General features: G+C 42.3%; 1 protein-coding gene across 1 annotated transcript in view; it reads left to right on the top strand.

Moving 5' to 3' along the window:
• Positions 1-22,956, top strand: part of SYBU (syntabulin) — a 109,863-nt gene that overhangs the window by 61,978 nt on the left and 24,929 nt on the right. The window contains exon 5 of the mRNA XM_030218227.1: positions 22,022-22,127. Coding sequence (XP_030074087.1) covers positions 22,022-22,127 — 106 coding nt within the window. The remainder of the gene's footprint in view (positions 1-22,021; positions 22,128-22,956) is intronic.

Genomic DNA, 22,956 nt, shown 5'->3' with positions numbered 1-22,956 from the left:
CTCCGGTGGTCAGTTGGGGCACCTTTTTGAGGCTTGGTCATGAAAATAAAAGGACCAAGTAAACCCGGCGAAATACTGCTTATTGCCGGGGTTTTTTTTTCCCATTATCGGCGAAAGCCGGCCATCTGGTAGCCACGCCCATGCCCGCCCATGTCCCGCCTTCGCTTAGCCAGCGACACGCCCCTTTGAACTTTCGCCGGCGAGGCGACGGGAAAGCGGCGATGCTGTCAAAAACGCAGCTTTCGATTATACCGATTTCGCCGCTTTTCCGAGATCGCCGGCCATTTCCCGATTTGTGTCGGGAAATGGCCGGCGATCACTTTCGATTATAAGCTGGATAGTAACATAGTAGATGACGGCAGAAAAAGACCTGCACGGTCCACCCAATCTGCCCAACAAGATAAACTCACATGTGCCATTTTTTGTGTATACCTTACCTTGATTTGTATCTGTCTTTTTCAGGGCACAGACCGTATAGGTCTGCCCAGCACTATCCCCACCTCCTAACTACCAGCCCCGCCTCCCACCATCGACTAAGCTTCTGGGGATCCCTTCCTTCTGAGTAGGATTCCTTTATGTTTATCTCACGCATGTTTGAATTCCGTTACTGTTTTCCTCTCCACCACCTCCCGCGGGAGGGCATTCCAAGCATCCAACACTCTCCGTGAAAAAATACTTCCTGACATTTTTCTTGAGTCTGCCCCCCTTCAATCTCATTTCATGTCCTCTTGTTCTACCGCCTTCCCCTCTCCGGAAAAGGTTTGTTTGCGGATTAATACCTTTCAAATATTTGAACATCTGTATCATATCACCCCTGTTTCTCCTTTCCTCCAGGGTATACATGTTTAGGTCAACAAGTCTCTCCTCATACGTCCCATACCATTCTCGTAGCTTTTCTTTGCAAGTTGCTCCACGTGCTTTCCTACTCCTTCCCCTGTGGAGGAGTAGTCTAGTGGTTAGTGCAGTGGACTTTGATCCTGGGGAACTGGGTTCGATTCCCACTGCAGCTCCTTGTGACTGTGGGCCAGTCACTTAACCCTCCATTGCCCCAGGTACAAAATAAGTACCTGTATATATGGACACTGTTTTGAATGTAATTGCAAAATACCACAGAAAGGCGGTATATCAAGTCCCATTTCCCCCTTCCCGGGAATCAGCTGTGAGTGACGTCAGCCTGGCTACGGAGCCTAGCTCAGCAACTCCAGGAGCCACGGACACAGGCAGCTACTTTAGAACGTTGGAGGTGAGAATTAATATATAGGATGATTCTGCTCATCTCTTACAATTGTTGAGTCAGCTTGAGATATCAGGTGATCAAAGTCCAATGTTGGTCACCATGGATGTCGCAGCCTTGTACACTAATGTACCCCAACAAGCTGCGTTGACACTTATCCACCAGGAGTTATTGCAGCTATCTCTATCTCTGAAGCAGATTCAATTTTTGGACCGTTGTTTACAGTGTGGGTGACCTAGAAGGGTGGTTCATAGAGCATTTAAGAGAGCAATTAATGCCCACAGAGTGGGTCTCTTGTAAAGATAGTGAACAGCAACAATGATTTTTGTGTGCTGCCTTATTTTTCTCAGGTTTTTCAAGTGCAGCAGATATGCAAATACTGGAATGTATTATCGGTACATCCGATGTTCCAACCAATTCCCAGGTTTGCATTTACTAGAAGCAAGAGTTTGGAGGAGCTGGTTCGGAAAGGGGACTTTCAGCAAGGTAATGAGGCTATTGGTGGTCACTCTGCTTGTGGCCTTTGTGTGTACTGGCAGTATACAGTGATCACCGACAGAGTGACCATACCTAATTGAAAAGTTTTCACATAGAGGCATTGCACTGATTGTACCTCCTAAGCAAGTTGTCTATGGAATCCAGTGCCCATGTGGCAAATGGTATTTGGGTCAAACAAGGAGACCCATTAAAACATAGGATTGCAAAGCATCTCAGAAATCTAAGAGTCAATAGAGATGAAGTGCCCTTTGTAGAGTACTAGCGGTTTGCCGGTCATAGGATTGAAGATCTGTGGTTTGCGATATCACATCAAATTCAGTTATCAAGAGGTTTCCACATTATTTTCATTCGAGCAGCATATAATCTTTAATTGGAGAACAATAGAATAATAGAACTTTTTGGGCTCAATAAGGAAATTGAGTGGGCACAGATGTGAAAGTGACATTTGAGGGCTATAATGTCCATCACTTTTGTTGCTGACATCAGATGCCACCGGGTTTAGTTTCTGTGAGTCCCGCTGGGGTAATTCTCGATCTGGAGGTATCCGTGAGTGTTTAGCATGCTTTTGGTATGTAGTTTTTGAAGATGATATGAGCCATTAACATTTTTATATTGTTCAGGAGAGGGTGTGCTTTATTATATGTGTTTTGTGATTTTATAGTCTAGTCTCCTGAAAACACTGATTTTAGGTGAAATGTGAGCATGTCGAGGCAAGACTCAGATGTGATCAGAATCAGTTTTGGACCTCAGTTTGGCTACAGAGTGCAGCCTCTTGAAGATATGCAGACTACTGCTGGGGCATTTGTAGTCACTTAGAATGGACTGGTAACACCCAAGAGGGAAGAAGTGACTATCAGGCTTATTTTCGAAAGTGATTGCTGGGCATCTTCCGACATAAATCGGGAGATGGCCAGCGATCTCTCAAAAGCGGTGAAATCGGTATAATCAAAAGCTGGTTTTTTGACACCATCGCTGAGCCGGCAAAAGTTCAAGGGTGCGTGTCGGCGGCGTAGCGAAGGCGAGGCATGGGCATGGCTACCAGATGGCTGGCTTTCGCAGATAATGGAAAAAAAAGCGGCGTTAAGTAGTATTTCGCCAGGCTTACTTGGCCATTTTATTTTCACGACCAAGTCTAAAAAAGGTGCCCCAACTCACCAAATGACCACTGGAGGGAATGGGGGATGACCTCCCTATACTCCCCCAGTGGTCACAACCCCCTCCCACACTAAAAAAAATAAAAACCTTTTTTGCCAGCCTGTATGCCAGCCTCAAATATCTTACCTAGCAACCTGACAGCAGTATGCAAGTCCATGGAGCAGTTTTTAATGAGTGCAGTGCACTTCAGGCAGGCAGACCCAGGTCCATCCCCCCCTACCTGTTACACTTGTGGTGCTAAGTGTTGAGCCCTCCAAAACCCACTCTACCCACATGTAGGTGCCCCCCTTCCCATAAGGGCTATGGTAATGGTGTAGAGTTGTGGGGAGTGGGTTTGGGGGGCTCAGCACCCAAGGTAAGGGAACTATGCACCTGGGAGCTATTTGTATATATTTTTTTAATTTTTAGAAGTGCCCCCTAGGGTGCCCGGTTGGTGTCCTGGCATGTGAGGGGGACCAGTGCACTACAAATGCCGGCTCCTCCCACGACGAAATGCCTTGGATTTAGCCAGGGTTGAGATGGCCACTTTTAGTTTTCATTATCGCTGAAAAACAAAACCGGCCATCTCAAACCCGGCGAACTCTGGCATTTGGCCAGACCAAACCGTATTATCGAAAGAAAAGATGGCCGGCCATCTTTTTCGATAATACGGTTCGGCCAGCTGTTTGCGGCGCCGCCAAAATAGATGGCCGGCAATCTATTTTGCTGGCGCCATTCGATTATTCCCCTCTATGTTACATCAAATATGTAGGGGGGGGCAAATTGGGATAACCTGCAAACCTGCATCAGGCTGTCATTAGCACTATAAAAGGAGGAAGAGTCTACAGCTCACTTCTATATGGGTGGAGCTTCCTAGGGGGGATAAGTCAGTACCCCGCCTCCCTTTACCGGGGAATTCCTTGGACTAGATTTGAAAGGATATTGACCGTAGATTTGCTGGAGAAATTAATTGGCATGAAAGTCAGAAACATCCACCCAGAATTTTCCCTCAGACCCATAGCCTTTAAACTGAACTAAATATTGAGATTTGCCCCTCAACTATTGAGACTCATGATACTCTAAAATTATATTCAGGTTTCCCATCCACTGTAACTGGGCTTGGGAGATCCCTACGCACTGATTTGTGTGCTGGTTTAAACGATGATACATGAAATACATTGGGTATACAGAAGGAGCTAGGCACTTTAAGACATATAGAAATAGGTCCACTATCTCCTGCACTACATAGGGGCCGAGCTTGACAGAAGACATCCTGAGCTGAATGTTTCTTGTAGACAGCTACACCTTTTCCCCTACTTTGTACTTGAGAATTTCATGGCAGTGTTTGTCTTTCTGTTAGCCATTTCTGTGTCTGTGTGGCTGGACACAAGATGATAGAACAGTTTGCCAAATTTCCCTCAGGTGGTGTGTGAGGTTATCCACAGAAGGCACTTCTAGGGGCCAGGGTATGTACAGAAGCCTTAGAATGTCTCCACACAATAGAAAGGGGTAGTGTTGGTAGAAGAGCATGTGGCATTGTTATGTGCAAACTCTGCCCAAGGCAGCAAGTCTAATTAGTTTTAGAGCTCTACCGAATATTCATATTTGATTCGATTCGACCCCGAATATATTATTCATATTTGACCAAATACTGATTTAAATTCGAATACAAATAATCTGGGGCTCTACTGTACTAAATCCTACAAAAATAAACACTTGATCTCTGATTTCACATTGCTTCTTTTACTATTAATGTTAAAGCTCAATGCCCGTTATTCGTATTCGGTATTTGTATTCAGCTGAATAATAATTTTCATTATTCTTATTCAGCTGAATAGTAAAATATGCTATTCGGTACAGCTCTATTAATTATCCTAATGTTTTTAGACATAACGGCACAAAAAATGACTCCATGCTCTAATTGTTCATCTATTTGTCCATATGACTGAGGATGGTAACACTACAGAAAATTGCAAAGTTATCCCTAAATGTCTGCAAAATGCTCTCCAGAACTTGAAGGTGAATCAAGTTCCTCAATCAGACATTATCTTCAGGTATTTATGCAACTGGAAAATGTGTTCCAGGAAGTGTGTAACTAATGGGCAAAAAGGGTAACTTGGGCAGAGTTTCTTTTACGTATTATGTTGACATTGTAAGTAGTATGCTATGCCATACTTTGTGTTGTTATTTGAATATTTTTACTTCTGTAATTGTCTATTAATTGTGTTTGATTTATTCTTACTGTGCACTGCCTTGAGTGAATTACTTCAAAAACGCAGTAAATAAATCCTAATAATGAATATAAATAAACTGAGCAGCCTAATGGGTTTATAGACCTTTTTGACCACTGAATACTCTGCATAAAGAGGCAGTTGAAAGGAATGTTTTGTAATGTGGCAGTGACTGAGGGGTTCTATTTGGATAAAATTGCTCCTGTCCTTATCCATCTGCACAATAAAGGGTTGGGATCAGACAGAACAAGAGTTGAAGAGAAGGCTGGTATAAGGTCCTGGAACATTTTGCCTATGACAACCATTGTCTGGGATTAGCTGTTTTGTGAGTGAGGGTAGTAGTGGGTGCTGCTATCATGGCAGATCTTTAATAATCTGTCTGTAATATTTGGCAAACCCAAAATGTGTCATCTTGTGGAATGGCCCCAGCCACAAAGTCTTGTGATTGTAGTGGGGCCCATCTTGAGTTCTTTTATAGATAGGAAATACCCCAATTAGGGGACCCTTATGACCTCAAACAGGCATTTCTCAAATTTTGCATATTAGTGGTTCCCCCTTAAGCATTGGAGAATACTCTCCATATGTTTTCTGTGGAGGGTCAGGGTAGCAGAGTAGATTAGAATGTCATCCAGATATGTTAGGACATTATGTTGTCACATATCTCTGCAAACATCATTAATAAAGTCTTGGAAGACAGTTGGGGGAGGGGCATTACATAGCCCAAACCATATTACTATACTAGGAAACAATGCCCGTTTCTGAGCGGAATGAAACGGGCGCTAGCAAGGGGCCCCCTCCCTCCGAGCTACTTGCCTTGTTCGCTGTGGCGTTTCCGTTTCGGTCCTCGTCGAGTGTCATAGCTCCGCCCTTGACGTCATGACGTTTTGACGCGAAGGCGGTGCAGACATTCCAGTGCACACCGGATATCTCGGGCGCCTCAACTTCCGTGGAGGCTTCAGAACGTTGGGGTTGCCTTTTATATAGAGAGATATATGTAGGGTCCAATATTTAAAATGATTTAAACAGCTCCTAGCCGGAGTGCTGCTAAGCCATCGAACAAGATGGACGCATGAAGATCTTGCTCTTCCTCACCTTTATGTTTCAACAATTTTATTGAAATAAACATCCAACGAGCTCATATGGTCATGAAGTGAAACACAAACTCTTAATAAATACAAAACAACAAGCTCATCATCGAAAGTTTAACTTTTGTTTACTCCCCCACCCCACCCCACCCCACCCCAACCTTGTTCCAAGAAATTGCTAATTTAGAGAATGTGCTTACTTTTTTTCTTAACCCACAATGTATATATAGCTGCTTTCTTATCATGTTGTCAACAAAGCCAAACAAATCGGACTCTCAGAACTTATTTCAAACAGGTATGAAGCGCCCCAAACATGACCCTCCATCTCCTGAGAAATCTGCTTGAGGAAAATCATCTGCTACGACCTCTGATATTCTAATGCAAGAATTAAGGGCATTAAGAGAGCTTACTTGAAAGCATTTTGATAAAACTTGTGAATTAAAAAACAAAATGAAATCACTTACCGCGTCCATGGCGGCTTTCCAGATTCATGTTGAATCTCTTGAAACATGTGTTGACCAGACTGCACTTACCCTAGCACAACAGCTGCAGCATACTTGAGAATAAATTTAAAAACTAGAACAGGAGATCTTCAATCGCAGCCGCTGAAACAACATAAGGATTATTGGTCTTAAAGAAGGAGTTGAGGGGGCTAATATGATTTAAATTTTTCTTGACATGGCTCCCTGGTCTCTTGAAAATTGATGTGAATCCGCCCCTGCAATTTATGTGTGCCCAGAGAACTTCATCGCGCCTTAATCACGGCCTACAACATCCACGACCAGTGATTGCTAAGCTGCTATGCTTCCCACAAGCACTGCAGATTTCAACAGCAGCGCAAAACACTGCTGAATTAAAGTTTGACAGTAAGAAAATACTTATTGTCCCTGACTTAGCCAAGATGACGTCGAGAAAAAGGAAATCTTTTCTGGGGATGCGAGCCAGACTGATTATAGGAGCACGTTATAGGCTCCAATACCCAGCCCACATGACTTAACTTTGATTAATTTCACTCACACCTTTGACTCACCTGAGATTCTTGATCAGTATTTAGATCAATTACATTCATAAGGAATGACACCATGATTTGTATTCCTGCTACATTTTATGTATGTAATTTGCTCACCAGTTTCAGGCTTTGAGCACTTTAATCAATACTACTGTTTCTCAGAATTTTTTCAGCTGCTAGGCTTCACCAGTAATATTGTAAGCATAAACAACCCATGTGTAGAAGGAAAACCTCAAGAAGCACCTTTTCCCACTCACAAGGCAGGCAAAAAGGGCTAGGGCTTCTTCATCATTGGAAAAACCTCCTGGGGTTCAAGGTATCTAACGTTTCAAAAATCTTAGCGCGCACCTTCTTTGAGCTTATTCAGATATTAAGAACAGAGGTACTTAGCTTAACTGAAAAGCCCTCAGTCTCCTCTAAGGCTCCTTCGTTACTTAAGTACAGTAACTGGTTATATTTACTTAGTTACTATACACCACTGGTTATGGATAGCCCTGTATCAACAATTAGCAACCTGACGGAAGACCAAACACTGTTCAGGACAACTATTCATAGGGTCGCTGTGAGTCGACGTAAACTCAACTTCACATAATCATAATAATAGCTTACTGAAATAATTTTCAAAGTGAAAGCATACATATACTTTCCCTTTGAAAACTGGGCCAACATCCACGGGTATGCACAGATTTATACCAATTGGGCAGTTAGAAAACTACCCCTTAAATAGTGATGGCAGTTTTAAGAGCAGTTCTCTAGTTGCTGGCCTTCCTACGTACTTTGTACTTGTTAAATTTTGCTCCCCAGCTGAGTAACATTACTGAAATTCCTTAACTAAAATCATCCTGTTGCTGGTTAGCATCATAACTAGAATAAGTAATGTATTGCTACAGAGCAAAAGATAAATAAATGTTTAAAAAACGTCAGTTCTGAGGACTATATTTGGCTTTGTGAAATCACAGTGTGAGTATATAAGATGCTGTCTTCCTAAGAGTTTGTCATATCTGCTGTTGGTTTTCATGAATATAAAATCTTTATGATCTGTACAGTGCTACTGGTGTCATTCATTAAATTGTTGTAGCTTGGAATCAGACTTTTCAGGCTGGAAAATGGCATGAAAATGGCATGATTAGTATAAATAACAGGAGCCAAAATCTACAGAGTCTGAAGAGTTAAAGGCATCAGGAAACAGATCAAAAGGCAGCTAAGGCAACCTAGCATTAAAGTATATTTTTTATTTTAATGATGTGTTTTCTTATTCTGGCCTTCCTGAAGAGTTAGCCAAATCCAGCTCACAGGGCTTTTGTATAGAAATGTCTCTCTAAGGACAGTTATTCCACATCTGAGGAAAAAGATTTAGATAGAGTTCCTTTTTAGCATCCAGCATTTACAGGAAAATGATTTGTGAACATTGAATTTTCTTTTTTCTTTTTTTTACTTGGAAGTCAGGGCTGCTGTTCCATAGGTGAACATTTTGATAAACCAGAGCATTTCTTTCCCAGCAAAAGCCTTTTCCACATGCTTTGACAGCCTCTTGTGTCCCCCTTTGTAGGCCTGGGATCCAAATCTTTATACATGGATAGCTCATTCTGGGCTATATCATCCAAATTTTTTACTTAGGTTCATTTACATTCATTCTATGAAAATGAGGTGCTCTAGAGCCCTCAGCAGGGGGCTTTAAATAGGGCTGGCATAGAGAATGCCTGTCTCTTTAATTTTCTTTGCTGCAGTCAGGCATCATGTAGATTATCTGTGAACATGAGCCCTTCTTCATTCAACACTTCTAAGTTTATGGAATATAAATAAGTGGCTGTGATTTATCATTACATTTTTAATAAAATTACATTTGAGAATGCTCTATGGATGATGATTTAAATATGATTTAATGCAAAGCACACATATAATTCTTCAAACAGCAGGAGGTAAAAAAAAATAGCTATCATATCAAAGCCTTACTCCATAATATAATATTCAAAAGTACAGTTCAAAAGATATAATAAAGTATTATTGGATCTGTCAGAATCGCATAATTCAACCCTCAGGCAGCTATTTAGCCATTTGACAATAGGACGAATATGTAATCATCATTGATCCAACAGTATATGTCCACATTTTATCTAAATGACACAATTTTTTTATGAGTTTTTCTTTTTTCTTATTTTTTTTCAATTTTCTTATTTCTTTAATTTAGAAATATACACAGCAAGAGACTCCTGCTGTATATATTTCTAAATAAGAAATAAAATGAAAACTCATTAAAAAGATGTGTCATTTTTATAAAATGAGGTTAAATATGATTTAGGCACTATGGAGTATGTGTTGTTTTTCTGCCTGCTTGCTATAGAAGGTTATGGACCTTTTTTTCTTGGCTGTGTATTCTTCGTCTTGTCCTGTGCTTCTGAGTCATTTGTGCTGTGATTCTGAGCTTCATTTCTTCCTTTAACACTGTTTATTCATGAACCAGGCTATGCAAATTAACCTTGTTCTTAGCATGAATGAGTGTTGCTTGTTCACAGCCTGGAAATTGAACTTATTTTTGGACCTGGCTGAGTGCCCCAACCCTAACAAGCATGTGAAGTCCACTGTTGCCAACCCAGATCCATGTTGTCATGAGATTTGAATGGAGCACTTCATTTGCAAAATCAATTGAATGTCATCCACATGCATTCTAATAAATAATATTCCCTTCTCTCATAAGCGTAGTTTGACTGTTTCATTTTGGGGGGGGGGGGGGGGGGGGCGGCAAAGGATGGGGGCGGAGCGTATTAGCATATCATTTGCATATATACATATGCAAATGAATATGCTAATATGGAGGAAGGAAGGGAAAAAGAGCTGGCTTTTTTGGGGAATAGCCATAATGAATATGTATGAGATATCAAGCCAGCTCTTTCTTCCTTTCCTCCTTACCCAGCACTCCCTCTTCATCTCCAATAGTATTTCCCCACCCCCTTTCCCATACCATACCAGTGTTGACCTTAGAAATGCATAGGCTCTATATGTAGATCCTTCAAGAGGTAGTGTGTCATGATTTAGGCTCTACATCCTTTCTGATGTTTTGGTGCCACCTCAGTAAGGCCAACACACAATCTCTCCACTGCAAAACAATATACACAGACTTGTGCAAAAACACACTCATATCCTTACTAAACCATAACAGCGCTAATTCCAAGGACAGGACGAGCTACAACCTTATGCGTGAAAAGGCAGAACTGTAATTACACCAGGCTCTAAAACACCAATACACTACCTCGTGAAAAAAAGCAAAACAAAAAGGGCTGCAAATACTACACGCTAGCAGAATACTGCACCTTGATCACACATGAAAAACACATGCCACAACAGACATGACACAAGGAACTAGAAATAAAAAAATTTGAAGGCAAAATACTGAACTGGAAAGTTAATTCAAGAAGTCAAACTCAGCATGCAGCAATACCAGAAAAATTGAAACTTAACATGCAAAATATCACAGATGCACATTTCAAAAAGCTGACATATTCCAATTAATAAATTCTGAATAAAATACTTTTTTGTACCTTTGTTGTCTGATCATTTAGTTTTTCTATTCACTTTGGTCCCAGTGTCTTCTGTTTTATGCAGTGTCTTCTTTCCATTTGATATTTTCTCTCTCACCATGTCCAACATCCTCCTGTCCTTATGTGTCCTGTCTACCATCTGTAGCTCTGTCCCTATCCTTCCTCGAGTTTCAGTATCTGCCCTCAACCTGTTCCAAACCAGCCCTTAAACTCAGCAGTTTGCCCTCCATCCATATTCAGCATTTCTCCTCACTCACCTCCATCCATGATGACGAAATTAACATCAGATATTATATTAAAGATAAATTATTGTATATCTGAGAAAGGGAGAAGTAGAACAGCTCTGACTGGTTAGCAGTACTGGACTCATTTTTTAATGCACTAAACTTAACAGTAATAACTGAATATAGACCGTATAAATACCATACCATTAAACATTCTTGTATTAGGAAAGTATAGAACCCACATATAGAAAGGCTTCAATGAACTTGCCTGTTCACTTCATAAACGAAATAGCTGAGTTGATTTTTCGGCAATTTAATTTGTTGCAGCAAGGCCTCCAGTTCCGATACCAGAGACATGGGATCTAAGCTGTTTTACTAGAATCCACCATTGCCAACCAGAAGCTATCACAGGCTTCTCCACATGCGCTAAAGTGGGCTGATGCCTCTATTTTGAAACAATCCAATGGACACCTTTGACTCTTAGCACTTTGAGATATGATTCCATGAAGGGAAATGCATCTGCTGCCTGCCAGTATCTGTTTCATGCATTGAGCAATAAAGTCCCATGCTTTGGTACTGGAGGCAATTAACTGGAGATTCTAAAGGTGTAGATTTTATTTTATTTTTTTCAATTTGGTACGTTACTTCAAAATATTAACATTTGACAATGTTTCCAGTTGTCTCCAGAAGGTTTTAGTGCAGACAAATTATGCAATGATTGCAGTTGTGCACAGGACTGCAAACATCTCTTTTTGGATATTTCTTCATCTTAGTGAACAGCGACAGCTGCGCGGGGGAGTGGAAGCAGAGATGTACCAAATGGCTTCCTTCCTTACAGTGGATCATCAATCAGGACTCAGGAGTCAGCACTTCTTCTAGTCCAGCGGCGAACGGGCGGGGGTTGTAAAAGCAACAAGCAGACACGCTGTCACGCTCGTCTCTGTCCGCTTCCCTGCCCTCTTAGCGTCCCGCCCGAAAGGAAATGACGTCAGAGGAAGGCGGGACGCAGAGAGGGCAGGGAAGCGGACGGAGACGAGTGTGACAGCATGTCTGCTTGTTGCTTTTACTACTGGCGCCCCGGGTAAGGCGGCGGCGTTGGCGGCGGCGTTTGGGGGGGCATTGCCCCCCCTCGCCCCCCCCAGTCTACGCCCATGCCTTCTCTCATGACGTTCTCAGAGGCTGTACATAAATATAAAAAAAAAATCATTGTAGGGACTGATCCCAGCAGAGTTTACTTATGACCAGACCTACACCTGTTCACCCAGCATCACCTGATAAAACAATTTCTCAGAAAAGAAGAGAACCATTCCAAAACAGATCCCACAAAACCCATTCACTGTATCAGTGGAGCAAGATATTATGGCTCACCATACCAAAGGAGGGAGAGAGTTCCAACAAAAAAAGACTTGCCCAAAGACTAGATCTTATCCAGCCCCCTATATAATTTTTCCAACAAAGTCACCTTTCCATAACCTTTCCTAAAACCTGATTGAGAGAAGTATATATGTTGTGATGTTGTGAAGTACCTAAATAAAAATATAATACTGTATTTTATCTAAAACAATTGCTTTAAGCATTATACTGAGAAGTGACAGAATTGAGAGAGCAATTAGAGCTTAGCAAGGTGGCATCCAGCATTAACTCTTTAAAAGTAGGCATACAACTGACCACTTAAAACTTTCAGGCATCCGGCCTAAAGACAATGAGTGATTTAAGGCAGTGATGCTTTCCACAAAAGTCTTCCTTCCCAACTTCAAAAGTCTAGAATACAGATGAAACATGCTACCTGATGGCTTTAATCTGCTAATTATCCTAGACATTTTTGGGGTTTTTTTTTTGCAAGTTGTCTATGATATCCCACCCCTCCTTTGCTTAAGAGGAAGATCATGTTGTCCTCTCAAACCATCCCACAAAAGCACCACCTTTTGTGCCCAGTACACCTTCAGTTCACATGGTGGAACTACTAGTGTTTCAGCTGAGTCACGAAGGATCTCAGTCAATTTCTGCACTATTCCTACAGATAACTTATTTAGTTATTAATATTATATATTCATTTAGAAGTATTTATAGCAGGAGCATCCCAAGCTGGAATCACGCCCTATGCAATATGCTCCCACCCTGCCCACTGTGCCATAGCCCCCGCAGGGACGGCAAGCAGTTTTCGTGCTTCTGTCTCAGTTGTGTCCTATGCAGCTGCACCACCCGCACAACCTTTGAGATGACCCTGATTTATAGCATGGCTGTCCAATATTCGTTCAAACAAAAAAAACAGCACCACGGGCCTTTAAAAATGGAACACAGTTCTTTAATGAATGAGCCTTGACAAAAAGACTCGACACGGGCCGTGTTTCGGTGACTAGCACCTGCGTCAGGGGTCCCCACGTCTCATATAGTAAAAGCTACAAAGCACCAAGGCACTTTCACAAATGGATATAGAAAGTGAAAGTGCCTTGGTGCTTTGTAGCTTTTACTATATGAGACGTGGGGACCCCTGATGCAGGTGCTAGTCACCGAAACACGGCCCGTGTCGGGTCTTTTTGTCAAGGCTCATTCATTAAAGAACTGTGTTCCATTTTTAAAGGCCCGTGGTGCTGGTTTTTTTTTTTTTTTACTTTAGTTTGTACTTGGTTCCCTCTCTTTTGTTATATCCAATGTCCAATATTCGTTGCCAGAGAATGTGGTAAAAGCAGTTAGCTTAACAGGGTTTAAAAAGGTTTGGATAATTTCCTAAAAGAAAAGTCCATAAGCCATTATTAAGATGGACTTAGGAAAATCCACTGCTTATTTCTAGGATAAACAGCGTAAAATGTGTTTTAGTCTTTTGAGATCTTGCCAGGTACTTGTGACCTGAATTGGCCAATGTTGGAAACAAGGCTTGATGAACCTTTGGTCTGTCCCAGTATGCCAACACTTATGTTCTTATAAAAACATATAAAACTCAAACATGCATAGACAGATAATATCCTGACCTCCTGCTAAGCATGAGCAATCTCTTCAATAAATAAAATGCTCAGATCTTAACTACCCTGCTCTGAAACTTAAAACACATATATTTCCATTAGCCTATATATAATGTTTGTGTATTGTGACATGTAAATGTGGTTTTATGGTGTGATGTGATTTTAGAATGTTTGAAGTATAATCTGTTAAGCTGTGGGAAGAGGTAAGAGTTGCAGCATCTCAGAGAAACATTGCTCTTCCCTCTACCTCAGAGGTGTTTGTGGTATAACCTTGACATATCTCTCGCCAACCTTAAATTCTAGATTCTGCTGGTGCATGCACCACATTTTCTCCCATTTTGTGTCTAGGAAAAATGCTTAGTGCATAGGGCCTATTGTGTTAAGTAGGGGAATTATGACTCACAATTATGAGACTATGCCACAAAACAGCATAATCCTAACATTATATTGCCAGTACCTAGTGCTAAAATGAGGGTGGATAGTTTGACAGGCCAAGTTTTGTACGTGCCAATTGTTTAATTGTTGCAGGAGGTTGAAAGAACAGTCCTGGACCAGATGGTTAAATTTTATCTACTCCTTATGTATTGGTTGTTTAACATTTCTTGTTGGATAATTATCTGTGTGGTCTCTGCGAGCAGTTGGCAAAGTAAATTCATTTAAGTGTTTTGGGGTTTTTTTTAGGCCTGAATAGAAATCAGCTGAGGAACTATAGCAGAAAAAACAGTATATTATTTCCAGATTACTATTTCTCGATAAACATTTCTGAAGGAAAAAAGTACGTGGAGAGGGGTTTTTTAATTATAATTTTTTTTTAATGTATGCATTTACATCCAAGCAAAAAAAAACTCTAGTACAGAAAAGTGAAACAATGTGAAGACAGAGAAAAAAAAATCAAATTAGGAAATACAGGGGTCCTTTTTAGTAAGCTGCAGTAAGTGCTAACACGTGCTTACCACAGCTGTCAAAAGTTTACCATGGGACATACTCAGGTGTCCTATGATAATGTCCTGTTCTGCATGCTAAAAAAATATGTTTTTACTTTATCACAGAGGGGGGCGAATCTGTGGACAGAAAGTGAGTGTTTCTGAGCAAATTAGCTAGTGCAGCTACATTACTGCACACTAACCGGTTTGCACAGGATTAATGCGTCAGCCCTTACTGCTTCCAAAATAGGTGGCGGTAAGCGCTCCTGAGCTAATATTTTTAAATAGCTGCACACTAATGGCATAGGAGAAATAGAAAAGTGGCTTACTGCTGTGGTAAAAAAATGTATTTATTAATGCAAACTTACTATACTGCCTTACCTAACAGGCAGACCAAGGCCTTAGTGTGTGAGAAAACCCCACATTAGGGCATGCTAAGGCCACTTTCTACCACAGTTTAGTAAAAGGACCCCACAGATAGCAATTATGGGCCCGATATTCAGCCAGCAGTGATCAGCGTTTTGCTAACCGCCACCAGCATCACACCCGGAAATTCAGTGCTGGGCCTTGTCTGGCCACTAGCATTGAATTTCTGGGTATACAGAACTGGCAAAAACATAGCTGTATAAGTTTTATGAAGTTATTTTAGACAGTTAAGTGCTGAAAATTGGCACTTAATCAGCTAAGTGCAGACTGTGCCCCAGAACAGCCCCAAAATAGCCTGTTTCGGCTTGGGCACTATCTGGTTAAGTGCCACTGAAAATGCGCGGTTAGCATAAAACCCTGCACAAAAAAGGCAAACTTACCATACCATAACAGTCCTAAGTCCTGGGAGTCAAACTGCAGCAACCCTACCTATGAAATGTCAGCACTGTAAATATTACTTCAGGCCCTAGAGCACCAGTACACCTACTAATGGGAAACCAGAAGAAACAGGATCTTTATATAGATGCAGCAGACTAGCAGAATCCTTCACCACGATCACATATGAAAAACGTGAACAGAAATGCCGATGGCTCCTCCTGACTGCCCACCGCCATTGCCCCATTTGAGCGACTGCAGATATCTCCCCTTAAACACTTATTCACCCACCCCCACCCACATCACTGCCATTGCCCAGTCTCTTTGAGCCAGAAGCACCAGTACAAGGCTATAGTGTAGGTTTGTGAAGGCAAAGAAGATAATCCCTTTGGAGCCAATATGTTTTGTACTGTAACCTGCAATTCTGATAGTCTTTACAGTATGTTCTACAGGATGGGAATTCCCTATGGGGTAGTAGCAATGACTATCAGTGCTGCATGCATAGATTAAAACACCAACATCTAAGACACTGGGTATAAGGATATCAGTGAGGATCCTGCAAGTATCTGTGTTGTCTTTAGTCCTCTTTAAATACTACTATGGCCAAAAAAAAAAATCAACAACAACTTTTAAGTTGGCTGCACAATGTCAGAAAGACTCCGAGGATATGAGGAAGGTGAAATAATTGAGGGAGGGATCACTTGAGAAGGAAAACAATCTTGGACAGGGGAGAGGATAAAGTAGCAATATGTATGAAAACAGTCTAGTACAGGAATTCTTCACAAAGATCACATGCTTCTGTATTCCTACCACAATTTTGTGCTGTCCATGTTAGGATTACTATATTTGCCGTGACAAAGAAGAGGACATAAAATAAAATTCAGCCTGCCCCCGCCATGCCCCTTGTCATGCCCCAGCCCTTCCTCTACCATGCCCCCTTCCATGCCGCAGTGTCACCTTGACCCCCCAAAGAAAGCCAGATTCTGTAAGCAGCGAAAATACTGGTAAAGTAATGGAAATGCATTTTCTTCCATGCTAAATACAAAGTAAACATGATATACTCATGACAGCTTAGACATGTACATTTCATGAGCATGTCCCCCTTTATTTTCCCTCCCACCATGAGCAGCATATCCCCCTCTCCTCTCTATCCCCTTCTGTGTATTTCCCTGTTTTCCCTTTCTCTTCCCCAATCTTTTTTCCAGCCTCCCTCCACCCACTTTTTTTTTTTTACATCTCCCTCCCACCCACATGACTTCATCCACATCCCATCCTTTCCTGTACGTTATCATGCCTGGTGGTCTAGTAGCCTCTTCAGAGCAGAAAAGAGCCCCTTCCTTCCTGCCCGGCGCTGCCGCTCGCTGCCGAGAGTTCCAGCGGTGACCTTGCAAGACTTCTGCAGCAGTCTCGCGAGGCAGCCGCTAGAATTCTTGGCAGCCATTTTGAAGCAACGCCAGCAGCGAGAGCAGTCTGTGGCAGCCCCAGCCAGGAAGGAGGGGGCTCTTTCCTGCCCTGAAGAGGCCACTAGCCACCAGGCATGAAAAGGTACGTGCGGGAGGGGAGAGGAGGACACCCTGAGACCCGCCAGCCTGCGCGCCCACCCACAAGCTAGCCTGCCTGCAAACCCGGACAAACAGGCAGGCTGGCAAAACCCACCCGGACACCCCACGGTGTCCTCAAAAAGAGGACATGGACTGATAAACCTGAACATATGGTAACACTAGTCCTTATTCATGATGGCTGGAGTACTGGCATTGTGCTGATAGAAGACTTGGGACTCTGTGTGCTCTCTGCATCCCAACCTCACAGCACTATGCACCAGGCCAGCTCTGGCAGCAACTGAGATCAAAGCAGGGCTCATTTTGCAGAGAGGGATGCCATTATCACAGTTCTGTCCCAAACACAAAGACTTGCACCGACAAGGTAACTCAGACCTGCAGCTGGTGCTTGTGTAATCACATCCTGTCAGAGTAGGGAAGGGGCGCAGGACTCTAGAGATAGATGAATAAAAATCTTTATTGCCAAAGACCAGATATAATGGACTCGACATAGTCCTGTGTTTCAGCAAAAATATGCCGCCTTCAGGAATCAAAGTATCTCTCAGCGTCTATTCACTATAAAAGGCACAAAGTCAATAATATGATAGTTGATTCAAACAACCACATACAGCGTCAAAAGCACATTTGTAGCGGTACTTTGACGCTGTATACATTTGTTTGTATCAACTATCGTATTATTAGCTTTTTGCCTTTTATAGTGTGAATAGATGCTCAGAGATGACTTCTGATGCAGGTATATTTTTGCTAAAACACAGGACTATGTCAAATCGATTGGATAAAAATCTTTATTACCAAAGACCAGATACATCTACCTCTGGAGTCCTCCCTGATTTGGTTGTTGTACATCGCTTCCCTACTCGTTTGAGGACAGTACTCTTCCCGTTGGGAATCCTTCCTTGTGCTTGTGTAGTCATGTCAGTGCAGTGCTCAACCTGGCCACCTTCCCACCGCTCCCCTTCCTCTCCACCTCAGGCAAAAGGCAACAGCAGTGGTTTTGGCAGTTCCTTGGGGGCTGGTGGAAGGGAAGGAGTGGCTCAGCTGAGAACCCAGGGCCTGCATCCCTTCTGGAGGAAGGAGGGTGGCATGTCAGGACTCTACCACAGTACTGATAGTGTGAAGAGACAAGGATCGTGAGAGTTAAAGCACATGTTTACTCTGCTGGCCAGGAGGAAGGGATGTTTCTGTAGTTCTGGCCTTCAAGTGTGTGATGTGGAGGAATGGGCCAAGGTAAGAGGAGGAAGTGGGGGAGGAGGATCATGTCAGAAGAGAACACGTTGGCATGGCTTATTGGCACACTTAACTTTTGCCCTCATTAACGCGCCTCAATCAGTTCTGAAAATAACCTATTAAACTATTTTGAGAGAGAGGAAATCGGCTTAGAGCCAGGGTTTAGTTACCACTACTGCCACTGATAACTCTTTGTAACCTTGGGCAAGTCACGTTATTTCCCATTGCCTCAGGTTTGGGACAGTGACGTATTTTAGATGAATATTCATTGCCACTGTACAGCACTGCATAATCCAGCAGTGCCAAAAGTAAGCGTTTTATGTGATCTGCAACAAAGCCATAAAGCAACGCTGACAAATAATCCAGTCATAAATGTAGGCTTAAACAGTGTGGCTTCTGATTACTGACTTACTGTGAATGAAAACTTCTTTACTTCTCCAAGTCACAGCACTTTTGTAGCCAGCAGAGGACATAAGGTAGATGCTGCCTAAGCACAGTGTGTATCCCTGTTCCAGAAGAGACTCAGCTCACCGTATCAGCTGTTAGCAGTTGTGGCAAGTACCGTGCTGAACTCAGACCCGATCTGGATTCCACAGTTAAACTAAACTCGTTCACCAGGCTCAAAGCTAGGTGAAGGAAAATGTTTCTAAATTTCAGGATTTCCCAGTAAATAGAGGCTGAAACCGATTTGTTCACAAATTTTATTTTGTCCTAAACTTGGATGTACTTGGCAGCTGTTTTTTTAAACTGTCAAAAGAAATTTAGACTAGTGTCATCTAACATGACATGCAATTTTCTTAAGTGCAAGAGTTCTGCAGAATTCACAAATTGTTTTTATTACATCAGCAATGTTGAGGCTGATAAAGGAAAGTTATTTGGAGAAAAGTCCATAGGATCCCAGTCTACTGTTAAAGTCCATATTGATGGAGTTGAAGCTCTGTGTAAAATGGATACCAGTTCTAGTGTGTCCACAATATTGGCAAGTTGTTTTTTTTTTTAAATAAGGGTTTCAAAAACACAGACTATCTACAAGATGCTAGTCAGTTAACCTTGGTTGCTGTCAACAGAACCAACCTGCCTGTGCTGGAGCACGTTCATGCCAATTATACCTTGGACTTTGCCACTCTCCACTTTTCCCTCCTAGAAATTGTGTTTGACAACAAAAATGCATCTCTCTGGCACCAATTGTCCAAGGCATTGTACTTCTGCATTGATGTATCCCAGCAAGGACTAAATGCAGGGGGGGGGGGAGGGGGAGGGGATAAATAAATCTTACAGGTAATCCTTGTTTCATTATTCAGAGGGGTGCTCAACATACAAGCATCATGGCCTGAGCCCCCCTAAAGCTTCCCACAGACCCTGCTTTTACCACTTGTGAGCTGGGACCCTGCTTTTACTGCCTTTGTTTCTGCATTGTTTGACTTCTCTTTCCGTTTTCTGAACCTGGAACCCTACTTTTACCACAGTTGTGAGTCAGGATCCTGCTTTTATTGCCTTTGTTGTTTGAGAGGTTACCATTGTTTTCCATATTATCCGACTTTTCATTTATCCAACAACAGGTCAGTCCCGTTTAGGTCAGATAATTGACACTTTACTGTACTTGGGGTAGATTGACTATCAGGCAAACTTCTGTTGACCCGCTCATTCTGGCAATTTTGGGCAATGTGCCCAGGCTCTTGGCACTAGAAGCAGAGTGGTTCACCAGTGGCTGACCACTGAGGCATTCTTTGCTCCCAGAACGCAGAACCATTGTTCCAAGAAGCATAACCCCCACGATAATTGGTTACTCTCTCCCATTCCGTTCTCTGCTCTTCTTCCTGTCTCTCACTCAGTCTAATCAACTGACTGAACATAGCCACTTTGGTAGACTCCTCAGCCCGAACATAGTCTCCGGTCTCGTCCCTGGACCTCTACAGAATCATTTTGGAACAGATTCCTCCCAAGGTGTTAGTATCTGCTCCTCGCCTGCATAGCGGATGGCAGCCTGCATAAGCTCAGGGAAAGGCATATCGGGATTATCTTTATTTTGTTTGGTAATTTTCTCTTTTCAAAACTTCATTCCAGAGGCCTAGAATGTTCCTTAAACATCTCATCTAGATTTCCAATTCTTGTTCTCTCTTCTGAATAGCCCCCAGCTTCTCCTGCAACTTACATACAAACACCCAGATGGACTCTTTGCTTATGATTATAAAATTCTTGTATATTTTATTTTATTTTTGTTACATTTGTACCCTGCGCTTTCCCACTCATGGCAGGCTCAATGCAGCTTACATATTGTATACAGGTACTTATTTGTACCTGGGGCAATGGAGGGTTAAGTGACTTGCCCAGAGTCACAAGGAGCTGCCTGTGCCTGAAGTGGGAATTGAACTCAGTTCCTCAGTTCCCCAGGACCAAAGTCCACCACCCTAACCACTAGGCCACTTCTCCACAATCCCAGTGCCACCTTGTCCCCATATACTTGTCTCAACAGTTCATAAATAGCTTCCACAGGGCAATCCCTGGGTAGAAAGTATTTTATTGTATCTGCCACTCGACCCTTCAGATGATCTCAAATCACTTTGACCTGATCCTCTGGAGCAACCCTCAGTATCTTCAGTCGGGACTTCCTCATCTCGATGTACTTCTCAAACAGCAGATCTTCTGGACCTCTGGGAAAACCTTGAAAGTCTGGTACTGCCCAATCCTGAGGAATTACCACAGTGTTGGTCCAAGTTTAGGACAAAATAAAATTTGTGAACAACAAATCGGTTTCAGCCGCAATTTACTGGAAAATCCTGGAATTTAGAAACATTTTTCTTCACCTAGCTTTGGGCCAGATGAACAAGTTAGTTCAATTGTGTAATCCTGACCAGGTCTGAGGTAAGCTCTAGGTATTTGTCACAACTGCTAACACCTGTTATGGTGAGCTAAATCTCTTCTGGTACAAGGATACAACAATAGCAGCATTCAAAGAATACAATGCGCTGCAACCCCTAGTTTCCTGCAGCTGAAAAGGGGTTAATTTTACAACAAGAATTAGAAAGTTTTGCAGCAAAGTGTTTGAATTTGTGCAGCAGTTATGTGACATTCTGTATAGATTTGAATTATTTTGTGTAGCAAGCTTAGGTTAAATAGCTTTGAGGACCTTAACTAAGCTTTAGTAAGTGCAAGTTCAAGCTCGGGTATCCTACAATTTTTGGATCTGGGCATGCTAAAAATATTTTTTAGGGCAGAAGGGACTTCTCTGGAGGGTAGAATGTCTGCGTTTCTGTTCTAATCAGTGCATCTACATTACTGCATTCTAACTAATTAGCATAGAATTAATGCATGAGCCCTTGCAGGCTACAAAATAGGTGGCGGTAAGTTCTCATGTGCTAATATTTTTTAATGGCTGCACGCTAATGACAAAATTTGGGCATGGGCGTTAATTTTTAAAAAGAGAAAAATCGACCATTTTCCGGCTGCAGTAAAAATGGCCTTAGGGCGTGCTAAGGCCATTTCTTACCATAGCTTAGTAAAAAGATCCCTTTTATTTGTTGAGTATGAGGATGCCATGACAAATTGTTGCATATTTATGTGGTGTAGTTTTGGTGGCCTTAATCTGTGTTTTCTTCTCAGGGAGCGAGGCTGATTTCAGCTCATCAAGCAGTACGGGAAGTATTTCTGCCCCTGAAGTCCATATGTCTGCTGCAGCTGGAAGCAAGAGATCCTCATTTTCTCGCAAGTAAGCAAGGAATTGTCTCTGCTCAAAACAGTATTATCACCAATTTTAAACATAAGTACATAAGTAATGCCATACTGGGAAAAGACCAAGGGTCCATCGAGCCCAGCATCTTGTCCACGACAGCGGCCAATCCAGGCCAAGGGCACCTGGCAAGCTTCCCAAACGTACAAACATTCTATACATGTTATTCCTGGAATTTTGGATTTTTCCAAGTCCGTTTAGTAGCGGTTTATGGACTTGTCCTTTAGGAAACCGTCCAACTCCTTTTTAAACTCTGCTAAGCTAACCGCCTTCACCACATTTTCCGGCAATGAATTCCAGAGTTTAATTACACGTTGAGTGAAGAAAAATTTTCTCCGATTTGTTTTAAATTTACTACACTCTAGTTTAATCGCATGCCCCCTAGTCCTAGTATTTTTGGAAAGCGTGAACAGACGCTTCACATCCACCTGTTCCATTCCACTCATTATTTTATATACCTCTATCATGTCTCCCCTCAGCCGTCTCTTCTCCAAGCTGAATAGCCCTAGCCTCCTTAGTCTTTCTTCATAGGGAAGTCGTCCCATCCCCGCTATCATTTTAGTCGCCCTTCGCTGCACCTTTTCCAATTCTATATCTTTCTTGAGATGCGGCGACCAGAATTGAACACAATAATCAAGGTGCGGTCGCACCATGGAGCGATACAAAGGCATTATAACATCCTCACACCTGTTTTCCATACCTTTCCTAATAATACCCAACATTCTATTCGCTTTCTTAACCGCAGCAGCACACTGAGCAGAAGGTTTCAGTGTGTTATCGACGACGACACCCAGATCCCTTTCTTGGT

This window comes from Microcaecilia unicolor, chromosome 1 (genome assembly GCF_901765095.1).
Source record: "Microcaecilia unicolor chromosome 1, aMicUni1.1, whole genome shotgun sequence".
Lineage (NCBI taxonomy): Eukaryota > Metazoa > Chordata > Amphibia > Gymnophiona > Siphonopidae > Microcaecilia > Microcaecilia unicolor.
The sequence above is the reverse complement of the archived record's forward strand: the minus strand, read 5'-3'. Positions and strand labels throughout refer to the sequence as shown.